This window comes from Enhydra lutris, unplaced genomic scaffold (assembly GCF_002288905.1).
Source record: "Enhydra lutris kenyoni isolate GAN:26980312 unplaced genomic scaffold, ASM228890v2 scaffoldscaffold20, whole genome shotgun sequence".
NCBI classification, from domain to species: Eukaryota; Metazoa; Chordata; class Mammalia; order Carnivora; family Mustelidae; genus Enhydra; species Enhydra lutris.
Window position 1 is genome coordinate 866,857 of NW_019154104.1, and position 17,668 is coordinate 884,524.

Sequence of the window (17,668 nt, forward strand, 5' to 3'; positions counted from 1 at the left end):
TATCTGCCAGATGCACATATCCTCTGTCCCAGGGGATTCTGGACAGGATAATTCACTGCAGCACAATTTGTAGTGGTAAAAGACAGCAGTGACCTAAAATATCTAAGAGACTGGTTAAATAATTATGGCATATCTTTCACCATGGAATATTTTGGTCATTGCTGTTTAGTTCACATAATAAAATAGCTCTGAAACTATACACTAGAAACTGGTAACACTGGTGGTCTCTTGGAGGGCACTGGGTTGAGGGGACAGGGATGGGAGGGGCTTTTTTCACTTACTTTCTTTTACCTGATGAATGTGTAACATGCCTCCTCCTACAACCACAACTGAAGCAAAAAAGTTTTCTGGTGGTAGGGAGTACACGAATAGTTTTGAACACACAGGAAATCTGAGATAAATCCTAACCAAAGAGTCATTAGTTATGATGGGAATCATTTCAAGAAAGATCAAGAACCGAAGACCCTCTGAGCTCCCCCACCCATGGTTTCTCTTCACACAGAACACAAGGCAAAAAGGAAGGGAAGGGTAAGAACAAGATATCACAAAGCAGTCATGAAGCCAAGAAACTGGTAGGACAGACGTTTTATTGTGACTTGCTTGCAGTAAAACAATCAAACCTTCAACACGTATTTTTTTTCCCCTGGAGACCACAGCGTGATGCTCAAAGGCCTTTAGCCTCAACTTATTATCAGTCCAGTCAGTGGTTACCTATTTTATTTATAGTTCAACTAGTTAGAGGAAGAAGTCAGAAAAATCTGGTCTTAACATCCCAAGTTAAGAGCTGTGAGATTTGCAACCCATTCATATAAAGTGCTTATGTTCAGTGCAGAGGGCAGGCAGACTTAGAAGGGCAAGCAGGTGCCATGGAATGACATTTCCTGGAAGACAGATGATTCTATGATTCAAAGAAGGAAAAACCACTTTACTCGTTAAACTTCCCGCAGAAGAGGTCTAATATTTTCTTTGCAGTCTTTCTCCCCTCTATAGAACCAAAGCCCTGAATGTGACAGATGCCCACAGTATTTGTTTTTTTACTATCAAAAAACCTGGTTCAGAGAGAAATCCATAGGGTCTAAGCACCAGAGATACTGACTGTGGCTTCCAGTTACTATCTGTCTCAGCAGCAAATGTGAGATCAACAGACTGAGCTCTGGGTGGTGGGATGCTCAGAGCTGCAGAGCTTTCCTTAGGGCCCTCGTGTACAAATCCACGTCACTGAGGATGACAGCCCCTTTCTAAATCAGTTCTGGTGTGGGAACACAAGCCAATGCATATGAAAGGAGTACTTCACCTGATCTTCCATCAACTGGACAGGACCTACTCATCATCCCCTCGTTCTGACTCATCTGCAGGCCCAACCCTTGACTCCCTCCGTGAAGATAAAAAAAAGTGCACTGCCCTCTCAACGACCCTCGAGCCTCTGCATCTTTATCTTGTGGTCCTGCGGAGACTGTGGAAAAGCAGGAGAGAAGAGAAAGCAGTTTCCTAACCATTTTAAAGGAGCACAAACAGGACTGTAACTCAGATAGGCAGTCTAGCTTTTAGTCCTAGGATTTTCGCTACCATTTCTCTCTCCAGTCTCGAAGAGGGAACCGTGTCCTCTCTTTGCAGCAGGGATGTTCACAGAAGCCAGCTCTGTGCTTGTTGGCAACCTCTCTGCCATCTTGTTTGGAGAGGTTCACCTTTCCCTGCGGGATGGACGCAATGGTGCTCTGCCTGTCGGTGTGTCAGGCTCCGACCCCCTCACTGTGTGCATCCATGGCTCTCAGACGCCCGCACCTGAGGATCCTTCTTTTCAGACTATCTTCCAAAGACTCCTGGTAACTCCTTGTGCTTGTGACAGGACATCCGTGGACCAGTTTTAATCCACAGGCAGCACTTGCCCCAAGGCCGTCTCTGAATTTGGGGAGGGAGGGGGAGGAAGAAATAAGAGGCAATCCTTTTGGTGTTGCTCTAGAATTCTCTGTAAAATGCTTCTAGTTATGAGGAGCTATTGAGCATCTCCACACGGAGGGAACAGTGTACAAACAGGATGACCCGGGTTAAGAACCAAAACGCAGGGAAGGTTTTCAGACTGGCAAAAGTCTAAAGTAAAGTGCCTCTTTTTGGTGGGGGAGAGTTTTGTTTGTTCAGAAATGCTTCGGCGTAAACACGAGTGCACAAGAGCGTGCACGCACACTCACTCACTCTGAGGTAGAAAGAACTGGCCATCTCCAGACAAACACACAGATTCCATAATTTTACAGAAACATGGCACTTGCGTGGCGTGAAAGGTCCTATCCTTGCCCAAGATGGCAAGTAGGGTCCGATCCAGCTCTTTCCGACCTGGGGCAGAGCCAGGAAAGTCCCACTGCACGGGAGGAAGGAGGCAGAGATCACCTCTATCTCTCCCGTTCCACAGTATTCAGGCCCCGCTGCCCACGGTCACTTCCTGGAGCCTGAGCCGTGGGCAGCCCGGGTGTGGCTCGTCAGAAGCCACTGGGCACAGATGTCTTGCACGACTGCATCCCCGCTGCTCTTGGCAGCCTGCTGCACCTGTTGGACAAGGGCTGTGGCGCGTGAGTGTTCTTGCTTCACGGCAATCAGGTAGGCAGATCGCAGTTTACAACATGTCAAGTAGGCCTGAACCTGGCAAGAGGGCAGAAGAGACAGCCAGAAAGAAACTATCATGGATGACGAAGCAATAAACAGAGTGGTGGCCCAGTGCTTGGCAGACGGAGGATCCCTTCTCACCTACTGAATTAATGACTGGGTTCTTGTCTTTCAGTATACTGTAGCAATGCTTTAAATATTCTGGACATTAAGCTATTACACTGTGTTATTCTATAATGATTACAAATAACCCAAGAATTTCAAAAAGAAGCAAGCAGGCAGGTGGTTGGAGTCTGGCCTCCGTCTACTGCTTCTGAGGCCCTCCTCCTGCCCATGCTGGGCTCTCCAGCCTCCTCCTCGCTTCAGTCAGCACTGTCACTGCCCATGAATTAGGATTTTATAGTTGTTTGGATGATGATTTGATTGATGTCTGTTTCCTTGGCTAGATCTTAAGCTCCTTGAGGACAGGAATGGTGTCTGCTTTTTCTACCCTTTTTTTTTTTTTTAAAAGATTTTATTTATTTATTTGAGAGAGAGACAGTGAGAGAGAGCATGAGCAAGAAGGTCAGAGGGAGAAGCAGACTCCCCATGGAGCTGTGAGCCTGATGCGGGACTCGATCCTGGGACCCCGGGATCATGACCTGAGCCGAAGGCAATCGTCCAACCAACTGAGCCACCCAGGTGTCCCTGCTTTTTCTACTTCTTGTACTTGCAGTGCCTAGTGCCTGGCCTGACATGTGGCAGGAATTGAATAAATACGCACTGAATGAATGAATGAATGAATGAACTACTGTATCTCTCCCTTACCATGAGCAGACAGGTTCCCCTTTCACTATTTTTCTGTTTTGACCTGAATTTAAAATCTTGTAACTGGAAATTCAGGTATGAACAGGCACACACAATTAGAAAAGGTCTAATTAAGGTCTAATCCCATGTTGACTTGACTTTTGCTGTTTGGATCACAGGTGTCTCAGTTTTGGTATGAGGGGTGTCTCTCTTGTACTCTGGAGGCCCTCCATCTTATAAACCCCCAGCTTAGTGGAAACCAGAGTCCATGCCTTCCCTGGCCCCAATCGCACCAGCACGTCACTGGTTTGCCAGTGTTCTAGTCAGCACTAGTGTTCTAGTCAGCCAACAGCAAGGCCCTCATGAGCTGCTTCAGAGCTTCCACCAGCAGCTGCCTTTCTGCTCTGACAGTCCCTTCTGGTGGTTGGAAGGGACTCCTCTCTCTTCATGTTTCAACCTTCCATCTTTTTTGTCTTGATTGCTGAAGTCTTTCTATCCTAAGTTCAACTACAGATATGCTGTTAAAGCTAGAAGAAGCTGGATATTCTCTAAGCTTACTAAGTGACCATGTCCTGCCGCCTGGGTATCTACCTGCTGCCCCAGGATGTTTGCTCTCACCCAGCCCTTCAGCTCTACGTAACACCAATGTGAGTTAAACATAGTATCACAAGTTGGCAGGCAAAATTCCTACCTAGAGAAGGAGGGTGTTTTGCCAGAAAGTCTGGAATAGGAACTGAGTAAGGCTGGTTTTTGGCAAGACCATATGGCCTGAGGTCACTTAAGAGCATGAGGACAGCTGTTGAGAGAAAAGGACCTGAAAAAGTAAGAACTGTTGAGATTTCAATGCATGTCCTTCCCTGGGACACAGCCTCCGTCCTATTGAGGGGGAGGCTCACTGAAGGCTTGGAAAAGGACTGCAGTTTGGGACTCAGGGAACAGGGGTGTCTGGTCTGGTTGCTGGATTCTCACTATGATTCTGAAAAAGTATTTCTCTACAATTCAGAACATCAGAATTCCATCCTTTCCACGTGAGGTCATCTGGATGCTGCACGCAGAACTGAAGAAATGCTCGGAACACATTCTCCCTAGCACCTCGACTGAAGAAGGCCTGGCAAATTCAGACCAGGGATTAGCGATACTACCTCAGGGAGCAGCTCTGTGGCCATGTTAAGAAGTCATATGCCTGACATTAGTTTTCTTCATGAGGGCCTCAGCTGCCAGATCTTCCCGCTGCTAGATGCTGGGGCAGTCTGGCTTGGTTTTCCTATACCTCTGCTGGCCTGTGGGCCTTCCTCCGGATGGTGGGTGGGTCAGCCTGTGGCTAGGCACAAGTAGGAGCAGTGGGGAGTACTTCTTTTCTGGCCAGCACTCCTTGCAGAAGCACTGATTTCCTATTCAACAGATAAAGAGCTCACTGAGCTCAGGCAAGTAGCCTGCTTGGAGAGTGGGACACGAATGGGTATCTGGTGCTCAAGGGCCAGGTGGAGTTTTTCCCTTCCTGTACAGGGTACCCTTTTCCTTCCAGCATAAGGAAATGCCTACCCACTCTGAGAACTTCATTTGGTCAGTCAACCTGAAGGACATGAAGGATTTCCTAGGGGTCTCTGAGGAAAGCTGTGCATGAAAATGGAAAGAAAAAAGTGGGGAAGGCAAAGGCTCATGAAGTCACTGTTTGTGTGTGTTCCACTGATTTTCTCCCTCTGCACCCCTGTCTGGGTCCCAGCTCCCCTTCTGGATAACAAAGAAGTGGAGATACAGGTTGAATGGAACTGTTGTGGGGAGCAAGGGATAAATGTGAAAAGGAAGCCCAAGGTGCTGCTCATGACATGACCAGGGTTTGGAGACGGTTCTGCTCACCTTATTGTCATCGCTGTGTATTGCCTGGATCAGGCTCTCCAGCTCCTGTACAGAACAGAAACAGCAGTCGTGAGAGGAGAAAGAAGAGTTCCCAGCATGGGAGCTGAGGCCCCACCAGCCTCAGACCGCTCGTTACTTTTTAAACTCAACTTCTGCTATAAGAACACCAAAGCAAATCTAATGATTAACACTAGGTTTGGGAATTCGAGAAGAAAAGCTCCCGAGAGGACTGTCCTTGGCCTTCATACGTGGATGTGGCTCTGTTTACTCCATGAAGAAGCCACAGGGGGACAGTTTCATGGGCAACATGCTCAAAGGCCAGCTGCAGACCCACCCTGACCTCCTCTACAATCACAGGGAGAAGCTCCAATTGGTCTGTCCACAGGTGCCATGTTAGACCATGGAAATTGAGGGACACCTTCCGGGTATAGAGGTTATAAGCACATATTTTCTTTCCAGGGAAGGGCTGATTCGGGTGAGACCATTATTACACAGGAGTCAGAAAAATAAAGGGATCTTGCAGAGTTTCAGTACATTATGAGTATATTGTGGGGAACAGAAAAACCAAAAGGGGGATGTGAAGACAATGAAATAGATGGAGGAGCCAAGAGGTACAGGAGGGAGCGTACCTGGGGCGGAATTCTCTTGAAGGCTTCCAAGCAGTTGAGGAGGATGGTGTCCCCGTCACTTCTGGCTGCCATGCCTGACTCACTGACACACTTGAGCAACTGCTGGATTTCGCCGTATTTCTCCCTCTCCACCAGCTGCCGGGCCGCTCTGCAGTAGGTGGCGGCGGCGTCCAGCTGGAAGTCCTAGAGGAGAACACAGAACGAGGGGCTGGGGGCCAGGGGACACGAGCAGTAGGAGCCCCCACTCGGTTTGGTGTAGACAAGCCATATTGACTACAGTCACCATAGAAAATACTCATATGACACACAAAACTACGCAAAAAGTTCCTCTTTGGAATGAGGCCGTTTTAGGAAGTGACCATAAATATTGTTACCCTATCTAACATGGTCTACCTCACTCACTGCCGTGCCACTTTCTGAAATATTCTCATCAAATTCCCGAGGCCAGTTCGTTCTTCTTCTAAGGAGCCACCTGTGTCTTAGGAAAGGGGTACTGGGGGTTGGTATTTGCTGCTGTGGATACTTGGTGTCTGCCAAGAGATGCCTTAGTATCTGGAAACAGACCAATTCACCAAAAGACTGATTTGCTGGAAACTACCAGATAAACACTTTAAGCCTGAACTATGATAATCCTCGACAAAGTCTGAGAGGAGCTGTGGCTCGGCCTGTCCACCAGGGCTATCTGGAGGTGGAGAGCTGTCTCCAACACTGAAATAGGTGGAAAAGAAAGGAATCAGTCTGATCATTCATGAAGCCACTGGTCTTCGAAACATAAGGCGTTCCAGATCCCACCTGCCCAGAGAGTGAGGGTCCTTAGGGTATCTTTGTGGAACTGCCCGGCAGGGGGTGGGGTGGGGTGGGAGAGTGGCCTGGAGAAACTCTGGCCCTTGCAGTTTCAGTGCCCTCTCCAGACTCTGCTCCAGCGCCACAGTCATACCTGTGTCCTCTGACCACAGGCACAGAATAGGCACTCCTTGAGCCAACTCCTAAGCTGATGGATGGACGAGCAGTCCTTGATGCTGATGGCCCCTCCTACCGCACAGGACCCCCGCCAGCCCCTTGCCACATCCTCCAGTCATGCTCCCCTCAAGAGGACAAGCAGAGGCTGTGCGGAACTGTCCTAGACCCGGTTTCAGGTATTTATTTGATAGCTCTTGATGGATTTGTCACTGGCTACTTGGCTTCTGGCAAAGTGCCCTAGAATCCTGAATCGGACACAGTTCTGTAAGAGCCACCTTGACTTCATTCATGATGTGTATGTGTATCTGCTTCCTTTGGGATAGAAGTTTTCTGAAGAATAAGCTCTCATGGAGCTGCGGCCAGTTTCATCCCTCTTGAGGGATTCAAGTCATACCTGCAGAACACGGAATGCAATTCCAAAACCGTCTTCCACATTCTTCCCTCCTAGCATGACCTGAAAAGGAGGGAAATGTGCTTAAAGAGGCAATAATTACAGAGTAGCCCCTCTATCAACAAAGAGGGCTCCCATTTACAACAAATATTTGTGGAGACTCTACTAAGTGCCAGGCACTAGGGATACAAGGTAGTCAAAATGGACTTGATCTCCAGCCTTCTGCGGCTCACATTCTAGTGGGAAGGCCGCCTTCAAATGAACAACTGAAATACTAACTGGATGATAACAACTGTGATAAGCTTCTGAAAGATAAGAACAGTCTGTCAGATGTCTGAAACGTTCCTCTGTACCTTGCAGGCCACATCCATTTTCATGTGGTTATTTCCAAAGAGAGTTGGCAGAGGCAAGGTGGTGATCTGAGAGGTCCCAGCGCTTTCACAGCGATGTAAGAACCTGGTCACTTCCATCTGCAGCTGGAGTGTGTTCATGTGCCTACGGTGACAGAAGACGCACAGTCGAGCCTCATAAGTGGCTTCAGGAGGGACTAGGGCAGGGTGGCTGAGACATCATGAGAAGATGGCATTGGAAAAGGGCGGAAGAGAGGGGATGGAGGGAGAGGACAACAACTGTGGTCAGGGGCCCTGTACAGAGGTGTCTCAGAGAGGCAGGCTGCTCCGTGGAACCGGAGAGTCTGGTCCCTGAATCAGTAAGTATTAATGAAGCACCTACGAGCTGCAGACAACAGAGGTCAAGAAGGACACGAACCCTGCCCTCACAGAGTTCACGGCTAAAGGTGAGATGAATAATGAACGAACACATTAAATATTTAGCGACTGGGCCTGCGAAGGTGATGAAGGCGGGGTGCAGTGTTTACTTTAGATGTGGTGTTGTAAGCAGAGGGAGTGAACGGATAAGCCAGCATAAAGACCGAGAGGTGGGAAGGGCTTGGTGTGTGGAGGAGCCCCCCGGAGGCCGGCATGATGTTGCTCAGCGAGGGAGAAGGGAGGAGCACGAGAGGAAGATGAGATGGGGGCAGGCCAACATCTCACAGGACCTCTTTTGCCTGCTTACTAGAAGGGGTCTGATCCTAATACTTACCCCCTCTCTTCTTCCATGAGCTCCTCTCTAGCCTCTCCAGGCTTGTACTGGCCACTGTCACTCAGGAATGATTTCCTTTATTTATTTATTTTTAAAGATTTTACTTACTTGTTTGAGAGAGAGAGAGAGTGTGTGTGTGCAGACAGAGGGAGAGGGAGAAGGAGAAGCAGACTCCCTGCTAAGCAGGGAGCCCCATACGGGGCTCAATCCCAGGACCCTGAGATCATGACCTGAGCTGAAGGCAGAGTTGCTTAACTGACTGAGCCACCCAGGCGCCCCAGAAATGATTCCCTTTAGATGTGTGGTTCTCTTCAAGGGTTCAGGAAAGGACGAGAGCAGCTTCATCACCAGCAGAAACTCTTTCCAGCCCTTCTGCCCACTCCAACTGTTCCCTGAGCCTCGGGCTACCTTGACACATCAGCTGCCGTCATCTTCTTTTGGAAGAAGGTGGTCTTCTTCCTTCTGGTGCTGCGGGAGGTATCTTGGAGGTAGATCTTCAGGTGGTCCTTGGCCTTAAGCAGCCACGAGAGCTTCTCTCCCAGTTCTGTGTAAGTCTTCGCTTTGTGACTGAAGAACCGGATACAGGTCATGGAGGCCCGGACTTGATCCTAGAAGAGGAAAATGAACGTTCAGGTAAAATGAGATCAGGGATATTAGAGGGCATGGATGTGAGGAGAATTCTGACCTGATTTCCACTCATGAAACCTGGAGACCAGCACCCACTTCCATCACCAGCCGCACAACTATTTTGTAAGAGTTACTCCTAAGCCCAAGGGATCCTAAAGCAAACTGACTGGCTGAGCTCCCGGGAAGGCCTTTATTCCACCACAGGAGAGATCTTCAAAAGGATACTTCTGATTCCCCATTCAGCTTGGTTTCGCTCTCACTTTGGCTTTGAATGATTCAATTTCTCTGTGATTTAGTGTTTGTAGCCCTCAGACAGATTGGGAGAGACTTGTTCCCTCTCCCTTCATACATCTTCTCTAAAAGCACTCTCCATCATCCCTTATGAATTCTGTATTCATGCCTCATGCTTATCTTAAAATTGTCACAGAACTCTTTTTCACTTTCACGTTCCTTGGATTCTGAAGGGGTTAAGGTTTGCCTCTTTGGGATGGGGATAGAAATCCCAATATTATTCAACAATGCTAGAGAGCCACATGGGTTTGCTCTAGGGTTGGTTAAAGAGTGAGGTCAGGGACTGAGGGACCAGGGACTTGATCCTTCATCTTGCACAGTCTCCCTGCATGGCAGGATGTCATCAACAGAGGTAGAGGGCAGGAAGGAGCTATTACCTTCATAAACTGCTGCAGCTCATACAGAATGTGGTAGTAGTTCTTCTTCTGTAAGTGCTGACAGGCAGCTATCAAGTACTTTCCCCAGCTCTCCAAGGTTGGATCAATGGACTCTAGCAAGTTCTCCAAAGTGTGTAGCTTCCCACTTTTATAGCTTGGCTGGAAAATGCCTTCTATAAAGACTTCTGGAGGACTCCCCTAGAACAGGGCAAGGCAAAAAGTCAAGTCTTGAGCCTGCTTCTGGCACAGTCCGGGACCTACCCTGGATTTCCTTCCACTCACACATCTTAGGCTTCCTTCTATAGTGGTGCTTCTTAACTTTTTAAGTGTCAGAGACACCTTTGAGAATGCCACTCCAGTGACTGCTCCACTTCTCTTCCTTGCTGAGTAGAAAGTCTCCTTGACAAAGTCATCTACACTCCCTGTCTTTGATTTCTCTTCTGTGATTGTCTCTTAAACCCATTCTATCTAGCTTTCGCACCCACCACTCCACTGAAACTGCCCCTCACATCCCCAATGACTTCTAAATTGTTAAATCTAAAATCTGTCTTGTTTTCCACCAGAACTATCAAGAGCTTTTGCTACAGCTGATGGCTTCCTCCCCCTTGAAAAATTTTCTTTATTTGGCTTCTAGGACACCACTCTTTCCAGGTTTTCCTTCTGCTTCTCCAGCTACTCCTTCTCAATCTTCTTTGCTGTTTCCTCCTATATTTCTTTAGGGCTTTAAATCTACTTGCTGATTATGCCTAGATCCCTATTTCCACCCTGTTCATTCTTCCTGAATTCCAGAAGTAGGTATCCAACTTATATCCAACTGCCTACTCAAAATGTCCTCTAGTACACTTAATACACCTAAAACTACACTCTCAATTGTTTCTTCCAAATCTCTTCTTTCTGTAGTCTTTCCTTTCTCAGATGGCAATTTTGTTTTTCTAGTTGTTCAGATTAAAAACTTAAGTCAAATCTGTCCCCCCTGCCTCTGCACCCAATATTGAATTCATGAGCAAATTCTACTGGCTCTACCATCGGCATACACACAGAATCTGCATCTATCTGGCCACTTCTCACCACCTCAATGTACCACCCTGGCCAAGTGATCGTTACCACTTGCCTGCATTATTGCAGTAGCCTCCTATCTCGTCTCCTACCTTCTGTCCTGCCTCTTTTTTGTCTAATGCCAACCGATCAACCCGTGTGATTTTGGTAAAACGTTAAGTCACATCAAGTTATTCCTCTTCTCAAAAATTTCCAGTGGTTTTCCTCACTCAGTATAAAGTCCAAGCCCTCACACTGTCCACAAGGCCCTATATGCCACCTCCTTTAGGCCTTTACTGAATGTCCCCTTCCCCTTTCTAAAACTGCCCAATCCATCTCTGCCCTCTCCCCTGCTTTATTTTTTTATTACTTAGAACTTATACTAGAAATATTATTTACCTTGTTTATTGTCTGTCTCCTTGCTATAATGTAAGTTTTATGAGAGCAAATATTTTTGTCTTTTTTTTTTTTTTTTTACAGTGCCCACAGTAATCCTTGGCTTTTAGTAAGTATTTCTCGGATAAACGAGAAAGTGATAAATATTATAGACCGCCTCCTCAGGAAGGTGCACACATACTATTCCCCTTCCTTCTGAAGCACATCCGTGGTTCAGAGACCGTGTATCATAAACCCGAATTCCACAGTCATAGGAAAAAAAAAATCATCTGGGCATTTAGGCTTTAGACTATGAATAACAAATGGAGGGTAAAGAACGGCCATAAACTCATGTTACTATAACCAGGCTGGCCTTGTAGCACTGGATACAAGCTGCTTAGAACTAGAGGAATTCTGAGTTTTCACAGATTCTGGCTATTCCTAACTCAGAAACCCAGATCTAATCTAAAACTTTTAGGACAGACTTTAAAAGGCAGGTGAATCAGCTCCATAGAGAAGGTGAAATTTCTCAGAAGAGCAATATGCTAAACACTTCCATTTCATCTATTTACCTACTCACTCACTCATTCCTAACTGGTTCTGGGTCTGGCATTGGAAGACACAGAGAAGTAAAATATAAGCTTTCTTGGTGCAGAAGGGATGACACAGTTGTAAACAAACAGTTGCAAAGCCTAATAAGTGCAGTAACAGACCTGTATGCTCAATACAGTGGTGGTATAGAGGAAGAGGTACCTAATGTTGCTTGTGCAGTCTACGAATGCTCAACAGAGAGAGTTTGAAAGGAAAAATGGGAGTTTTCCAAGGAAACAAAGAGGGCCAGGGTATTCTAGGTTAGGCGGTATAGCACAAGCAGGTTCATGGAGGTCAGAGAGGGTAAGGTACAATCAGGAAAATTTAAATAATTTGGTAAGTCTGGAATGTAGGGCATATATAGGCCCTGTGGTGAAAATAAACAGGAGAAATAAGGGGGCCTGATCTTGGTGGGTCCTATATGCATGTTAGGAAATTTGGACTTCATCATGTGGCCATGGAGATCTCCTGAGGGTCTTTCAGAGAGGAGAATAACACGAACTACGAAGAATGTAAATAACACGTGTTATGTTTCAGAAAGCTCACTCTGGGGCAGCGTGACAGGGAAAGGGGTGAACTGAGGCTTGCAAAAGAACACCTTCCAGGCTCTAGCCATTCAGTTGTGGTTTTCACAATGTGCTTTTCTGTTGTTCCCCACCTGCTTGAAAACTAAGATATTTCAGTTCAAGGGTAACAGTGATTATAGGAGATAAAAAGAAGGCTTCTTTCCCTCTGCTCTGACAAATGTAATGCAGGGTAATGCTGTTGTCAGCTTCTACCAAGATAAGTAAGTAAGCTGCTTAACTCTCTGGACTACTCGACAGTTTGAAGAAACAGAATTGGTTATCTCCACTCTCAGTCTGTGCTTGGGAGAAGCAGCTTTACCCCAAAACTCATTTAGAAACTGAGGAAAAGGAAAAAATTAGCAGTTAAACTCTAAGTAAAATAACTCTTACTTTATTCTTAAAACTTGGTTAGTAGTTACCCTGTAGGGGTATGGTTACCATGACTGTGAACAGTTGACTTCACTTGGAGCAATCCTAGAAGATATGTCCATTTGTAAACTTTCATTGGCTGCCATTTCGAATTGGGGCAGCAGATTTAAATTAAAGTATTGAACTCTTTTAATTTCCTATGAAATTTGGTAAAGATCAGCCAATTCCTCAGAAAGTATTCATGGAACATTCTGATAAAAAAGGAATGCCAAAATGTGATGGTGAAACAGAATCCTGACTTTGCTTAACAATGGCTACAAAGAAATAATGCACTTCAGAGGTGCCTTTGTCTCCTGTGGGAGGAGGGCAGAGGATGTCAGAGAGAAAAAAGGACAGCATACTCTCCTTCCATTAGATATTTGGGGCCCAAATAGAGGATCATGGGTGTAACAACTCTTGAGAGGATCAGCAGCTAAGTCAGCAGTGGGACACAGTCCCAGGGCAGGTGGGAAGTGTATAGAAACAGAGAGGTAAAGCAGTTTGGTCAAGGTCACACCACTTATACCAACCATCTCATTCCAGAGACCATGCTCTCAACTACAATCTGATTCTGCTGTATGTTTTGGGAGAAGGGATAAAATCTGTCATTGCCAATCAGAAGAGCAAACTGGATCCAATTTAAGACTTACTGCCCATATATTAAATCGTAATTTGGGTGGACAGAATTTTCCATTTTGACCTGACTCTGCCAGAGATGGTCTCATAGCTCAACACTGTGTTACGTTTCAGGGGGTTTATCGACCCACCTCCCCAACCACCGCCCTTAGAGCTGAGTGGGCCAATCCAGATGGGCAAAGTAGGTCTCACGCTTTGAGAGGTAGGTTTGTGTGTCCCACCTTGTTGAGGAGGTGGAGCAAGGCTTCCCGCAGGCAGTTGTGCCTCATGTAGAAGCTGATGATGGCCAGGTTGGTGCTGTAGTTATGCAGGTAGAAGAGGCATTCTTGGTAGTAGGTGTTGTTCATGATCTTCCCTTCAGGAATCACCTCCAGAGAGAGGCTCTGGGTCCGAAGGGTAGCTTCCAGTTCTTTCAAGGTGGCAAAGTAATCATCATCTTGCTGACAGGAAAGGAGAGTGCAAAAGAAAAATAGAACTCAGTAAATTCTCAGCAGCTTCTGAAAATATTGCTTTCAAAGAATATTTAGGAACATGGAAGTTGCCTTACAATACAGTTTAAAGGGCAGAAAAACAGGCAGGATGCAAAATTCTCTGTATTATGATACCATGTTTCATTCAAAAACATAGAGAATTCACCAAAATCTAAACATTATTTGAGTCTGAGAATGCAATTAAATGTCATTTTTATCATTTTTAAAAATACTTTTATGTAGTTCGCTTTTTTTAAAAATTGACTTTGTATTACTTATCTAACCATATATAGTTACTACCTAATTATGCATAATGGAAAGAACAAAATCTAAACCTAGCAGTTCTGAGCCAGGACTGCCACTATAAGCTGAGTGGCAGCTGATCCTTTTCCCAGGTCATTACTGCTCCTTGGGCCTTCTTCCTCCCTGAACTGACCCTCCCCTGCTATGTTCTTACCAAGGATAGGAGTGGCCTCACTGTGGACTCCAGGTACTCAACCACATCCTGTACCAGTCTTGAGCCATGACTCAGCTGATTGAGGTCAAAGGGAGGCTTCAGACAGCGACTGAACTTCTCCCGTGCAGCAGTGAGGTTCCCAGCTTTGAGGCAGGCCATGCCCCAAGCATGCCATGCTCCAGTGGGATCGAGGCCAGTCTTTGTGGATATCTGGAAGAAAAACTGCTCCTTTTAGTGAGAAGTACCTAAATCCAGACCTGAAAGTCCCAAAGACCTATTCTTTCCCATTGTTGCCAATCGTCTTCCTTCCCCATCACCCCACTTGCCAATACTGCCAAATGGCAAACTTGTAATGCCCTAGTTATTTCCCCATGGCTGAGGGCAACTGGGAGATTATGATGATACTCACTTGCAAGGCTAGGAAAAGGCAGCTCATTACAATTGGGCAGAAGGAAGCTTTGTCTCACCTCAACACCCAGTTGGTAGTACTCAGCTTCCAAAAGCTGGTTCCTTAGCCTGGTTACTGCAGCCGGCTGCAGGATCTGGTCCAGAGGAGGCACGTGGCGATAGGAAGCAGCAACTAAGATATTCAGCACATCCACCTTGCTGATGTAGCTACAGAGAGGGAAGAGGCGAGGCAATGAGGCTCCACACAGTCTTAATAAAAATAGTTGCTGTTTACAAGTTTTCTTTTTCTTTTTTTTTTTTTTTATTTATTTGACAGAGAGAGAGAGAGAAAGAGAGAGAGAGTGAGTGTGAGAAAGAGCACAAGCAGGGAGAGCAGCAGGCAGAGGGAGAGGGAGAGGGTAAAGCAGGTTTCCCACTGAGCAAGGAGCCTGATGCAGGGCTCGATCTCAAGACCCTGGGATCATGACCTGAGCTGAAGGCAGTCGTTTCAAACCTGAGCCACTCAGACACCCATGCTTACAAGTTTTCTACTTCAATTCCAATGTGAAAAGGAGAATTGAGGGGTACATGAACACTGTGAGAGAAGGCTTTGGAGTCAGACTCTGGGTTCAACTCCATCACTCAGCAGCCCTATGACCCTAGGCAACTTAGTTAACTTCTCTGCCTCAATTTACTCATCTGTAAAATGGATATCATAAGAGAGAATTTTAAGGATAAAATGAAACAGCTCAAGTAAAAGGGCTTAGGATTAAGTCTAGAATTTTGGAGGTACTCATTAAATATTACATATAATACCCTAAATAGGGATGCTCGCAATGACCCACTGGCTTTTTGGTTCTTTAGAACCCTGTCTGCTTGGGAGAGAGCACAGAGACTACCTCCACGGCCTGCACACCTAGTCAGTATAGAGATTACATCAGTACCACTGCCTGGAGGTGCTGCTGGGCAATCACTTGATTCTATTCTCCTGGACTGGACACTGTCTTCCTGTGCTAAGAATGGGTTCTTGCTACAGCCCATTACCACTGCCACCTTTGATCTTACTCCTGATACCTGGTGATTGCAAAAATCTTATAGCAACAGAGAACCCAAAAAACTGGTTCATTCTGTCCAGTACTGCCTGAAACAGTCCTACACTCAATGAATATAACTGTATATATTATACAACATATATTACACAGTAAATATATTATGCAACATTTGTTATAATCTAGTCAAAGAATCTGTGGATTCTGACTTATTCACCAATTTCCCTGGAAAGGAATTCAGTACATGAGACATTTTCAACTTAGTGCGACTGGGGTAAGGGAGAGTCTGTGTTATAAAAACGAATTTGGTATCACAATGTATTGTATGTTTTTAGCAGGTAATGTGGGTTCTGTTTTTAAACATTTAATTTATTTATATGTCTACTGGAAGGAAGTAGGAGTTAAAAACAATGAAAAAATACTCTGCAAATCACATGAGCGTGAAGCCACCACCATTAGCAAACCCGCATGAAGGAAGTAATCCTCTAGAATGGGTGTGTGAATCCAGAATTGGGGAAAAAGAATGTGTAATTCGAAACCACTGCTGTACACTGTCAAGAGAAGTGCACAGCATCCGGGGGTGAGGATCCTACCAAAGTAAGCACTTTCTGAATTTCTGTTGTCCACAGCCTAGAGTGGATATTTCGTCCACATATATTTGATTTTGAAGGAAGTACAGGAGTTGATGTTAAATTTGTTTTATCCCCCTATTTGAATACTTTTTTCTTTTAATAAGATTTTAACTCATTTACATTACTGGTATTTGAGATATATTTAGATATATTTTAATTTTTGTCTGACATTCTACTTTTTGCTATATGGAGTGGTTTTTGTTCTTTTCTCCTCTTCTCCATTTCTGGTAAATTGGTAGATTTTTGGTTCTTTGGTTATTTTAAAAAACCTTATTTGGGGCATCAGGTGGCTCAGTCGGTTAAGTATCTGCCTTCGGCTTAGGTCATGATCCCAGGGTCCTGGGATGTGGTGGCCCCAGGTTGGGCTCTCTGCTTACTGGCACTGCTTCTCCCTCTCCCTCTGTGTGCCCTCAATTTCTCTCTCGCCCTCACGTAAATAAATAAAATCTTTTAAAAAAATTTAAAAAGTGAAAAACTTTAACATATACCCATTTCTTCAATTATTAACTTGAAAAATGATGTAGAATCTATTGTCTCTTCATATGAAAGAGTGAAATTCACTGCCTTATACTTCCTTCCATTTCCTGTTCCACCTCCCTCTGCCTTTCCCAATCTTCTGGTTTTGTTAATGAAAATAATAAAACTAGCATTTCTGGAGCATAAAGACTCAATTCTTAGCCCTTTATAGGGATACTCTCATTTTATCCTCCTAAGTGCCCTATAAGTATTACTAATATTCCCATTGTACAGAGAAGGAAACTGAGGCCCAGGGCAGTTAACAGACTTGTCTAAGGTTACAGAGCTAGGAAGTAGTACAGATGAGATTCACTGCGCTCGCTCACTCTGCTGTCTGGAGAGTCTGTAGGCAAACGCTCTGAACAAGTGCCTGAGGCACTTACACTTCAAAGAAAATTATCTCTGCTCTAAATCTGGCTAGGACTGAGCACTGAGAACAGACAACATGAGTCACGCCTCTGGGTGGATAAGCTGGGAACTGGGAGTGTCAACCCTCAGTTAATGAATGGAGGCAGAGCAGGTTATACAGGGCTCGGGGGCCTAATCATACCTTTTCCACAGATACCTGTACTTTATGACTCAGATCTGTGACACTGGGACAGACAAGCCCCCAGTGCGCTTCACAGATCTGTTACCCAGAACTTCTGAGGCCATAGTCTGGATTTGGTCAAGACTGGGGTAGAGTTCCAGCCAAGGCTAATAAGCACTGGACATTTAGGGAGGACACATTTTTCTCCAAAAGCAGAAAGCTCCACAGAGACTAAAGGTGCTCCCCTAAATTGATTTTAATTACAAATTAAGCAAAGCTTTGACTTTCTTTCTGACTGGGTAGAGCTAGAGAACAATCTGCTTTGAGGACCTTCCCAGGGAAAGAGGACACAGGCTGTCAAGGTAGGGTAAGGAAGACCACTTGTGATCTGGTGGCATTTTAC

The 17,668-nt window shown here is 45.6% G+C and overlaps 1 protein-coding gene across 1 annotated transcript in view; it reads right to left on the reverse strand.

Moving 5' to 3' along the window:
• Positions 1–570: 570 nt before the first annotated feature.
• LOC111148524 (zinc finger FYVE-type containing 26) overlaps positions 571–17,668 on the reverse strand; it is a 63,382-nt gene continuing 46,284 nt past the window's right edge. The window contains exons 33-42 of the mRNA XM_022505150.1: positions 14,620–14,767; positions 14,153–14,362; positions 13,447–13,665; positions 9,615–9,812; positions 8,728–8,927; positions 7,572–7,713; positions 7,222–7,281; positions 5,868–6,050; positions 5,239–5,283; positions 571–2,631 (exon numbers count right to left, since the gene is read on the reverse strand). Coding sequence (XP_022360858.1) covers positions 2,428–2,631; positions 5,239–5,283; positions 5,868–6,050; positions 7,222–7,281; positions 7,572–7,713; positions 8,728–8,927; positions 9,615–9,812; positions 13,447–13,665; positions 14,153–14,362; positions 14,620–14,767 — 1,609 coding nt within the window. The 3' untranslated portion in view covers positions 571–2,427. The remainder of the gene's footprint in view (positions 2,632–5,238; positions 5,284–5,867; positions 6,051–7,221; positions 7,282–7,571; positions 7,714–8,727; positions 8,928–9,614; positions 9,813–13,446; positions 13,666–14,152; positions 14,363–14,619; positions 14,768–17,668) is intronic.